This window comes from Callionymus lyra, chromosome 15 (assembly GCF_982586985.1).
Source record: "Callionymus lyra chromosome 15, fCalLyr1.hap1.1, whole genome shotgun sequence".
Classification (NCBI taxonomy): Eukaryota; Metazoa; Chordata; class Actinopteri; order Syngnathiformes; family Callionymidae; genus Callionymus; species Callionymus lyra.
In genome coordinates this window covers 12,095,395-12,107,159 of record NC_141832.1, presented here as the reverse complement: position 1 = coordinate 12,107,159, position 11,765 = coordinate 12,095,395, and the positions used below count along the sequence as shown (strand labels likewise).

The window sequence follows — 11,765 nt, the reverse complement described above, 5'->3', positions numbered from 1 at the left end:
AGAGGTAGTTTTGAACGTTTTAATACATTTATCTAAATCACTGCATTATTACGTTATCTTTTTTATTATTTTTGCTGTGGCGTAAAAGAGCCAGAGAGAAATCGCTCGTTTGTCCTACACGAGTTGCGGTCAGTGAAGTAAGCGCCTTCGCTTCCTGTGCCCATATATGGGAGGCTGCATCGGTTCAAACGTGAGCTCGTTCGCAGAGTAAAAATGAGATTTTGAGCTTTTCTTCTGTCAAAAGTAGAAAACCCCTGAAGCGACATCTCCTGCCAAGTTGACCAGGTTTTTCCACCTCTGAGCTTCCAACTCTTGACACACGCAGCAGAAAAGAAAAAAAAAAACATCTCGCACGTTTGGGGAACTGTCAGCAGCAGACGCAGGTGAGTCTGATGATTTATGACGTTTTTTTTATTAACTTTATTTATATTATTTAAAAAAAAAAAATCAACTTATGCATTTTACTGCTCGTGTGGTCGTTTTAAAAACTGTTTTAGGTGGCACCTGTTGCATGAAATCCTTCCAATGACATCCATTTGAACTTTTGTTTTTATCGAATTGAAACCCCAAAAAAATGTTGAATTAAAAATTCTTTAATACATGTATTAAACCTAAATATCTATATATTTTTTTTAGGAAGAGTTAGTGATACACACAATCGCACACAAGTACTTCATTGTCATCAGACAGAAACTAAATGTAATCATTGTAAATAATAAAGTGTTTTAGAAGGTGCAACTTTTGACGGTTCAAGCAGGAGATGATGATCTGTTAGATGATCATCCGAGTCGAATTCATTCGTTCACTTTCCCCTGAAAGGTCCCAGCTCCACTTGACGTATAAACCCAGAGTCCATTAGTCATGATTAAATCATTAACGCCTAATATTATACAGCAGATCCAGGTTTATTACTCCTGTGACTCCTCAAGCTTCAGAAACTCTTCTACCGCCTCAATGAAATGGTTATATTTGTATTTTTTTTTTTTGTTGCATTATGTAACTCATTGGTTTTGTTGACAAAAAGGCAATTTGGAGCCTGTTTTTCTGTGACTTGTTTGTGTCCCAAAAACAACGATACAAGTGGCAATTATTTTGTCGCTGAAAAGACTTTGATCACGTTGAATGTTTTGTGTGTTTTTTTTGTTAATGTCTATTGTTGTGCTTGGAGTGTTTTCCAAAGCTTGGCTGAGCCATAGACGCCCTTTACAAAAAAGAAAACCTCACAACAGTCAATTCCTGATGGGTTTTCTTTTTTTTCCCTTTTCTGGCAAATCAATTTCTTAGTCAAGCTGCTTGTCATGTGCCTTGACAACAACGCTCGATAAGCTTTTGGGAGTAGAATTGTCAGAACGAAGCCTGGCGTGCTAAAGATTTATTTGTCATGTACAGGTGCACACAGTTCTCTTGAAAAAAAAAAACGTGTTTTTTTTTGGTCAAGAGCAAAGCAATTGCGAATCAAAATGCTTCTTTTATTGTGTTTTAACAAGCATCACTTGGGAACTTTAGGCTATGGGTAGTGACAAAAGACCCAGCTGTGTGTGGCAAAATAATTTTCAGGGGGTCATATTTGACACCGTGACAGTTATAAGGGGCTGTCAATCAAAAATGAAGGAGCCAAAAGTGAGAATATAATAGAAAAAAACTATAAGCTAGATATGCAAAAAATGTTATTTTATTGTTTTTTAAATATCTTTATTTTTTAATTGTTACAGTTTTATTTCAAATAAAGAATCACTTTTTACCGTATTAACTTGGATATTAACTAGAATATTTTTGCAAAAATGAAAGAAAAGTCCTTAAACACATAAATCCCAATTCGAGGTTGACTAGCATTGAGTAATGAACAATACATTCACTTCGACCTGACCTTTCTGATGGGTTTTCCTTTGACCTCATGAGGGCTACATAAATGCACTCAAGGGGCCACATGTAGCACTCTGCCCGGGGTCTAGATAAAGTGAGGAGCTCAGTCGTCTGCGAGAGGCTCTAACTAGAACCACATTGTTAGACGTGGACCAGTCAATGTGGACCGTTCAACCAATCAGAACGTCTCAGTATCAGGTGGTCTGGACACGTAAAGAGGTCCCTAGGGGCGATTCCAGGACACGATGGGAAGCCTTTGTGTTTTCCCGGAGAGAAGAGGAGAGGTTTTTTTTCTGTCAAAACGAGGAAAAGATTTGGCTTTAAAAAAAACAAAACATACTATAAGTATGACTAACCATGTATAGGTCAAGTACTAATTGGCACGATCTTCCCTTATCTTCAGTTCAATAACAAAAAATGGTTAAGCAATATCTCGATTCTTGTATTCTGTATGGATGCTCAGAACATACATTTCACCAGAGAAATTGCATCATTTTAAATTCAAATACACCGTTTTTTTTTGTGTTATATGTAATACTGAAAAGGCCCCTTTGTTGCATCGTAAAAAGTACGTTTTGGAATGAAATGCACTATAAAAAATGACCTTTTTTGGATGACAAACCAGCTCCTAATCACACCTTGCTTTGTTTATACAACGAGTCCCTTGGTGGTGGAGACTTCCGGGATTGATGACGCGCGGTGACAAACTTGATGTTTGACCAATCGCAGCGTAGTGGGTGTGGTTATGGCAAATAGTTTTGTACAAACAGACACATACTGATGATACAATAGAAGCGTCCAGCCTTGGAAATGTCCTTATCTCTACGGCCTTGGTCTCTGACTACAACTCCAGTGCATTGTATATGACGCTAACCATTTGTGTATCTATGTCCACACTCAAAGGCAAAATGAGAGTTATTCACTACCCATGCTTTTGTCAGTCGTTTTTTTTCAAAAGCCTCCCTTTTTAATGACATTAATCTTGCAGTTTGTGTGGAAGACGAGATAAAGGAGTTGCAAAAATTCTGTTTCAGCCGATTTCCTGCTTCATATAGACACGGAATTATTGCTAACTAGTAACCTTTTAATGAGCTCTTCGTTTGCTTGTGTTCTTAAATGGATACTAATGGTTGGTTTCAGAGTATTCTGTTTGTTTTTTAAGTTGCATCTCCCAGTGTTTCTTCCTCTGTCAGTGCATGAGATTTTCCCTGAGAAACTGGGAGCTTCCGCTACAAAAAACTTGAATTAGATATCTTTTAAATAACAATTCCTCAATACAAGAGGGACATTAAAGACGAGCGGTATGGAGGTATTTGGATGTTTTTTAAGTGTCTTAAATAACTGTTGTGTGGACATATAGACTCCCCCTTTAACTCCAAAAAGACCCACATTACTAATATTTAAATTTGAATTTGGGGGTTTTGGAGTTATTACTTTTGCTTTTTTCAGTTTGTCACAATATGTATTAGATGCTGCAATAGCTGTGACAGATGTGTAGATTTTGAAAAATAAACCGGAGAAGACTTTAAGTGCTAGCAGAAGCCAGAAGGACATTGAAGGTGTACTTTCCCCTATAGAGGGCAGTTAGACGTCGAGGTGGACACACTACAACCATCAGAGGCTTGTCTTAGCTTCTCAAGGATTCCATTTACCTGTATTTATCAGCTTCCTTTTTTTTTTTTTTCCTAGCTGTTACCATAGAGACACTCCTTCTCTATCAGCATGGGCCTTTGGCTGCCGGGCTCATTGGCTCTCACAGGGGAGAGACACTGATGAGCAAGATTTTCTTTTTTTTCCCTGGCACAACTGTCGCCACCGAGGTTGGGGAAAAAGGCATTTACTTGGCTTTGATAGTGTTTCCCTGGCAGCGGCGCTATGCCAGCGATGCCACTATGACCCATTTGGTTTTGGTCGCAGTGATGGCTGATACTTGGGAGGGATCCACGATCCAAGTAATTGAATTGAGACCACCTGTGGGGGAAAAAAAGCTGTTCGGCTGTGAGGCACGATGAACTAGGTGTTATATACAAGAGAGACAACACTGGGTGAAAAAGGGCTTCTTTTTTTTTTTACAGCTGCATGGCCTCTTAGACACCAGGATGAGAGCCTGACCATGTGGAATACTATGTACCCAGTGGAGCGTTGTGCGTTAAACAATTTCTCACCTCTCAATGCTGATGTTCCTGACACAATCATGTGCATGGTTGCAGTGTTTTCAAGCGGGATTGGAACCGGTTTAGCGTTCGAAACAAACAACCAAATATCGTTTCATGGATGGATGGTTTCCATAAAATGCGACGCCAATATCTCCGTCCTATGAATGGTTTATGGTGAGCCTGAGAGTCTTCGTCGAGGGAAATCTTTTAATTTTCCCACAACTCAAGACTCGACACCAGGGGTCGGTGATTAAATTGCACGAGAGGAAATGAGGCAAAAAGACAGAAGGGGTTGAAGCATAAGGGCGTTAATATTTTTTAATAAGGGCGTTTATGCCATGACTTAGTTCCAAAAATGTCCATCTTTTGAGCATTTGATTTCTCTAAATTCATTAATAATACAATGGAACCATAGTATGCAACAATTTAGAATAAATAAATAGTACAAGAATCAAGAAGTAATAAGTAGGAAACTATAATAAATAATTAAAAGAAACATCAGAAACACACGCAATTGTTTATTGTCACGGAACAATACAAAAAAAATAAAGCGAAGCAAGTTTGTTTTGCCTTCACACATCTCTTCTCTCTCTGATGTTCAGTTTATTCCATCAGCGCAATCTAATTTGCACACTCGCAGAGACATTTCATCTCTTCATCGAAGCTCCAGCTTTCAACTTAAGCGTTATTTAGGGAATCATTTGAGCGTTTTTTCTCCCCGGCTGATGCTTCTTATAGGGAATTGAAATTGACTTAATTTAATCATCGAGTTCACCTTTATGCCATTAAGTTCCCTCATCCAGGATGCAGGGACTTTTTATCCTATCCTGGCTGCTTAGGGCGAGAAGCATTCATACACACACCCTCACATCTGCCGAGAATTTAGAGTGCTCGATAAACCTCTGTATATATTTCGGACGGCGTGAGGGAACCAGCGTGACTGAGGTTAACCCAAACACTGGCGCACACAGAAAGGTTGCCTCAGACTGGAATCAACCTTCTTGCTGTGGGGCGTCACGATACTAAAATTTCAAACTAAATCTCGACTTTTCGATACAACGGAGATGAAAGAAAAGGTATCAAATATTTTTATGAACATGAAAAACAGAATAATAAATGAATAGTTAAATTAAAGAAAGTGGGGGGGGGAAAAGGTATTATATACATATATTTTAACAATTTATTATCATAGAATACACATTAAAGTTGTAATGATGGCAAGATAAAGACTAGCTACTGCTAATCGCTAAACAAATGGTGATGCATTTTTAGCCGCAAGCTTAACGCGGCTGATCTTTTGTGCATGCGTCACTTTAACTTGTATGTCAAATCTGAACATACAGCAGGTTAAATCTGGTCCAATTCGAAATAACTATAAGCAAGTAAGTAATTTACTGTGTATAGCGCTTTTCTAGACCAGGGTCACAAAGCACTTAAACAATCAAAACGATACTCAATAAAGTATATACTTTAAAGATCAAGATAAAACTGATAACACAACAGGAGTTACAGAACATCAAGGAAAAGCCTGAATAAATAAACTATACTAAACACTTGAACTATGAATTAAAGTTGCGTTTAAACCTCTGGATCTGATCTCAAACATTATTTGTTTAAATAAAACGTTTAAAAATGCATTGTTTGTCACATTATGTACCAAACTGTGTTTTGTTTTGTTGTTCAAATAAAATGTACTTCCTTTCATGCGTTTTAGCTTAGCAGGTAGTTTTGTCATAACACAAGAAAACATTTTCAGACCTTTTTAGCGAGTTCTTTTGTCCTTTGGTTGTTTTCATACACTTTAGTTCTTGCATTATTCCTATTGCAGTACCTGTGAGTAGCTGTTTTAAGTAGATACACTCATGGATGGTTGACGCCAATCGTTCACTTCACAAGTAGACGATTCCAACGTTGGTTGTTTCCTAATCTTCCAGGATATTCCTGAACTTCCTTGACTTGGATTGGCACAGTGTCCTTAAGTCTTTTGCCTGTTATTTGAGATTCAAGCCTGATCCTCTCCACAGTACATTTTCAGATCTAAAGTACTCCATAGACCTGATAGGATTGATATTTTAAATACTCCAATACTCAAACACTGTATACAGACGCAATACAAATGTGTCAGAGTACGTTTACTACTAACCACTGCGCAACTGTGCATTCATCATTTTTTTTAATTACGCTATTTAGGATATGCTTTAAAACGTTTGATTGATAAGCATCTATTGGAACTTTCACAGAAAGTCTTACAAAACCCTCCCCGCTAATTGAAACAACCATGCTACTTGACCGATTGTGGAAGCTGCCGGAGACGTCACATCGAGAAAATCCCATTGTGTCACATTGACGGTGTATACCTAGCTATTATTCCGTCATGATTGTGACACTTGACAGCAGAGAATCAACAACCTGTCAGACGAAGAGGGAGCAACACTCTCGCCTGATGTTCACAACCCACAGTCCTTAGAGGAAAGGTAGAGAAATGGAAGCAACAGTTGAACTTGAGGGAATAAGAAAACTGTTTGTAGATGATAAATAACTGTATCGGTCAGTAACCGTTGTCTAACCAATTCTGGAAGAGGCTGTTTGATATCAAAAGAAAGGTATTATTTTACTACGCAATCTAGTAACTGCTCCCTGTGTAGTCAAAGGAATTGTGTGGTTGAAAATGTCAAGAACCTCAATTTGCTCCAGTATTGTTATTGATCTTAACAATTCTGATGGCAGGTCCTGTGTGTATCATACCTTGAATTCAGCTTTTAGACCATAATCAGTATTATTACGCGGTTTTCTTTGGCAGTCCTTACAATACTATTGAAGGTTATAATGCCCTTTGAAAATTGCTTGTTATTTCCTGTTTGTTTTACCTTTCAAAGGATTTAAAACCTAGCCTTTATTTACCCCCTTGGTCTACTGTTATTGTCAGGCAAGTAGCATCTATGTTAGCATAGAAGGGGGTTATTTTGTACATTAAATACAGAGAAAGAAAGAATATTGAAATAGAAATTGGTTAATACTGCCAATATACATAATTAGCATCTATGTTGGCATATAAGGGGGTTATTTTGTACATTAAATACAGAGAAAGAAAGAATATTGAAATAGAAATTGGTTAATACTGCCAATATACATAATTATCATCTATGTTGGCATATAAGGGGGTTATTTTGTACATTAAATATAGAGAAAAAAAGAATATTGAAATAGAAATTGGTTAATACTGCCAATATACATAATTGGCATATATGTTGGCATATAAGGGGGTTATTTTGTACATTAAATACAGAGAAAGAAAGAATATTGAAATAGAAATTGGTTAATACGGCCAATATACATAATTAGCATCTATGTTGGCATATAAGGGGGTTATTTTGTACATTAAATACAGAGAAAGAAAGAATATTGAAATAGAAATTGGTTAATACTGCCAATATACATAATTAGCATCTATATTGGCATATAAGGGGGTTATTTTGTACATTAAATACAGAGAAAGATAGAATATTGAAATAGAAATTGGTTAATACTGCCAATATTCATAATTAGCATATATGTTGGCATATAAGGGGGTTATTTTGTACATTAAATATAGAGAAAAAAAGAATATTGAAATAGAAATTGGTTAATACTGCCAATATACATAATTAGCATATATGTTGGCATATAAGGGGGGTATTTGTTACATTAAATATAGAGAAAAAAAGAATATTGAAATAGAAATTGGTTAATACTGCCAATATACATAATTAGCATATATGTTGGCATATAAGGGGGGTATTTTGTACATTAAATATAGAGAAAAAAATAATATTGAAATAGAAATTGGTTAATACTGCCAATATACATAATTAGCATATATGTTGGCATATAAGGGGGTTATTTTGTACATTAAATATAGAGAAAAAAATAATATTGAAATAGAAATTGGTTAATACTGCCAATATACATAATTAGCATATATGTTGGCATATAAGGGGGGTATTTTGTACATTAAATATAGAGAAAAAAATAATATTGAAATAGAAATTGGTTAATACTGCCAATATACATAATTAGCATCTATGTTGGCAGATAAGGGGGTTATTTTGTACATTAAATACAGAGAAAGAAAGAATATTGAAATAGAAATTGGTTAATACTGCCAATATACATAATTAGCATATATGTTGGCATATAAGGGGGTTATTTTGTACATTAAATACAGAGAAAGAAAGAATATTTAAATAGAAATTGGTTAATACTGCCAATATACATAATTAGCATATATGTTGGCATATAAGGGGGTTATTTTGTACATTAAATACAGAGAAAGAAATAATATTGAAATAGAAATTGGTTAATACTGCCAATATACATAATTAGCATCTATGTTGGCATATAAGGGGGTTATTTTGTACATTAAATATAGAGAAAAAAAGAATATTGAAATAGAAATTGGTTAATACTGCCAATATACATAATTAGCATATATGTTGGCATATAAGGGGGTTATTTTGTACATTAAATATAGAGAAAAAAAGAATATTGAAATAGAAATTGGTTAATACTGCCAATATACATAATTAGCATATATGTTGGCATATAAGGGGGTTATTTTGTACATTAAATATAGAGAAAAAAAGAATATTGAAATAGAAATTGGTTAATACTGCCAATATACATAATTAGCATATATGTTGGCATATAAGGGGGTTATTTTGTACATTAAATATAGAGAAAGAAAGAATATTGAAATAGAAATTGGTTAATACGGCCAATATACATAATTATGTTTGATCTGTGATGCATTTTTAATCATTTAATTCAAGATTAAATTAATACTAGTTAGCTTCACCAGTTTTTTTTAAAGGTATTTCCTTAACAATATTGGTATATTCAACTTTTTTTTTCCTGTATCAATCCATGAATTCTGGCCTGAATATTCGTCTCAAGTAACAAGTTGTTCCGTGCACATCGGCGAAGAGAGTGGAAACGGGTTGACGACAGGCCGACTGACAGGCAGTGAGTCCAGTAATGAAATTTGTTGATGAGGTGTGCAACAGTTGAGACAGCTGTCTCGCGAGGTCGCCCGTGTCCATGACAACACGGACCCCCCCCCCCCCCCCACCCCCCTCTCTTGACTGTAATTTTTTACAGCCTAAAAATGCTGCCTGTTTATTTTGACCAACATGGCACCAATTTTTTTTTTTTTGTCTTCTTGTTTTCCTTTCATTTTCAGACATCAAAAATAATAAATTGTGATTAATTAAGTTGTTGCTGAAATGGCTGAAAAGAAGATAAACATGTTTCACACTTTTAACAACAAATGGTTGAAAAAAAGTACGCTGTTAAAAACTAATACTATGAACAAATGCACATTAAAGTGCAGAGGGGTATACTTTATGTAATTATTAACATTAAGTCTCTTAGTTATGATCTAGTTTAAAGGGCACCTAATGTGTTGATTTAAGTGTCTCTTAAATTGTTCTAGGACCTCGAATCTCCTAATCAGTATGTTTCGTTTTGCACAAAACTCTCATTTAATAAAGATATTTACATTAGAAAATACCTTTAAGCCCCCCCCACTTAAAATGCTCCGTTTCAGCTTATGAAGACTTATGCTGTGTCTCAAATCGCATACTTCTCTTAGTATACTAGAAGTTAGTATGCATCAGGATAGTGTACGTACTAACCAGTACGTAAATTCTCAACAGATAGTATGTCTCAAATCAAACGCTGCCGCTACGCACTAAACGTAAATGACACCACAGCTTCTTCTTATACTTCTATAAACGATGGTTTCAACCAGCTGTTGAAACGCTATCGCCACCTGCTGGCAGCACGTTTTGCAAGTTTGGAAAAAGAAATAAAGAAAAAATATGAGAATCGAAATGTTCGCGAGATATTTAAGCTGGTATCAGCAGCAAAGACGTGTCATCCTCCTACTGCTGCTGAAAATGCACCTGTATGTATGTGTGTATATATATATATATAGATATGACGTAACTTTCATTTAAAACGTCATTAAGATGGCAGCCGTTTAGGGTAGATGGTGTCCATCGAACCATACTCCGTTGTGTGGGCGTTTTAGTACGCCAATTTAATGTGTATGGCGCACTATATTTCGCATACTAAGAATTGAGACGCACTTACGCTCTAAAAATACTAACTTTGAGTACGCAAGTATGCGATTTGAGACACAGCATTATATATCTCGTCTCTCTCTCTGCTCTGATTGGTCACAAAAACACGAGTTGCATTCAAGGACTCACGTAAATTTCAACTCAGCCCCTGAAACTTCATTTTTGTACATTATAAACGAATAATAAAAATAAGTTTCCTGCTTAATGTAGACATTACAAAAACAACTAAGGGCAGAAGTAACTCTCACTATGTTTACATAAATATTTATTTTGTTTCACGATTAACATGTAGGTACTTAATCGATTTAGGACTTTTAGGGGAGGAGATTTTCACCAGAGTGATGTCAGAATGTTTAATGTAAACCGTTATCTCGTTTGGCGAGATTTCAGACGGTAGAAGTAATAACTTCAAAACGCAGCAACGTCATGATGAACGACCTACTGCATTTTGAAGAAGACGACTTCAACATTTACAACATGTGAATAAGTCAGGAGAGTCGGGTCTTCACATTAGGTGCCCTTTCAATACTAGTGGCATGTAACTATATCTTAAAACTGGTCACATTTTGTAAAGTGAAACACATGCATCTGTCGAAAAAAGAATGGAGGTAAAAATTTCACGAGGATTATCGTCACGATTCAATCTTGCATTTGTTTGTTTCCGGCAGGAATCATGACAGCACTACTGGACCTGAAGAGTAGTGTGCTGCGACAGGTTCAGAGGAGTCAGTCGCTCAGAAGCAAGAGGGAGTCCACATCCACATCCGGCGCCGGCAGTCCCCTCACACATGGTCCTGAACCCCTGCCTCGCAGGTGAGACACTCCTACCAACACATCATTCCACAGTGGCTTCTTGTGCTTCACAAGTCAATAACGTGTCACAAAGGCCGCATGTGGCGTACAAAACAACTTCCTTTTTCTTAGAAAAGCCAGGTGGGTTTGTTGCCGAGACCAAGACGAGGGCTAGTTTTAACTTGATGTACAATCGAGTGTTTCAGGAAGGCGGGAATTGTCAACACCTTCAGTTAGCTGTAAGTGTGATTCATCGTTCAATAAAGCAGAGGTCAACTCCACTCCAGAGGTGCTTGGACTGACTGAACTCGTTCTTTTTCCTGAGTCTTTACTACCGTCATTTCCAGCGACTTTTTTATTCCACAGGGTTGAAACCTGTTGCTTGTAAAAATGATGTAGCTAATATACTGTAAATCACAGGTGTCAAACTGGTCCAGAAAAGGGCCGAGACGGTGCAGGTTTTAGATCCAGCCATATAGTTGAACCAATCAGGCGTCTGGATACAGTATTCAATTGATTGTTGCTTGTTTAAGCCGACACCTGATTCGTTAACTCATGTGTGCTTGACTGGTTGGAACAAAAACCTGCACTGTCTCGGCCCTTTTCCGGACCAGTTTGACACCCCTGCTGTAAATAGAGATTTTTCCGGGTTGGCAAACTCCAGGTGGCGCTCTTCTAGGAAGCAATAAGAGATAGAAGCAAGGAAAACAATAGTTTTTGTTTCCAAGTGCATCATCTACAGTCTCTACCTCATCTACAAGTCTTATTACTGCCGTGTTGATAACACTGTCGGAAAAAAGCTGTTTATCGTGATTCTTGTTGTTATCAATGC

At 36.6% G+C, this 11,765-nt stretch overlaps 1 protein-coding gene across 1 annotated transcript in view; it reads left to right on the top strand.

Moving 5' to 3' along the window:
• Positions 1–237: 237 nt before the first annotated feature.
• Positions 238–11,765, top strand: part of baiap3 (BAI1 associated protein 3) — a 46,063-nt gene continuing 34,535 nt past the window's right edge. Inside the window, exons 1-2 of the mRNA XM_087809814.1 lie at positions 238–383; positions 10,810–10,954. Coding sequence (XP_087665940.1) covers positions 10,815–10,954 — 140 coding nt within the window. The 5' untranslated portion in view covers positions 238–383; positions 10,810–10,814. The remainder of the gene's footprint in view (positions 384–10,809; positions 10,955–11,765) is intronic.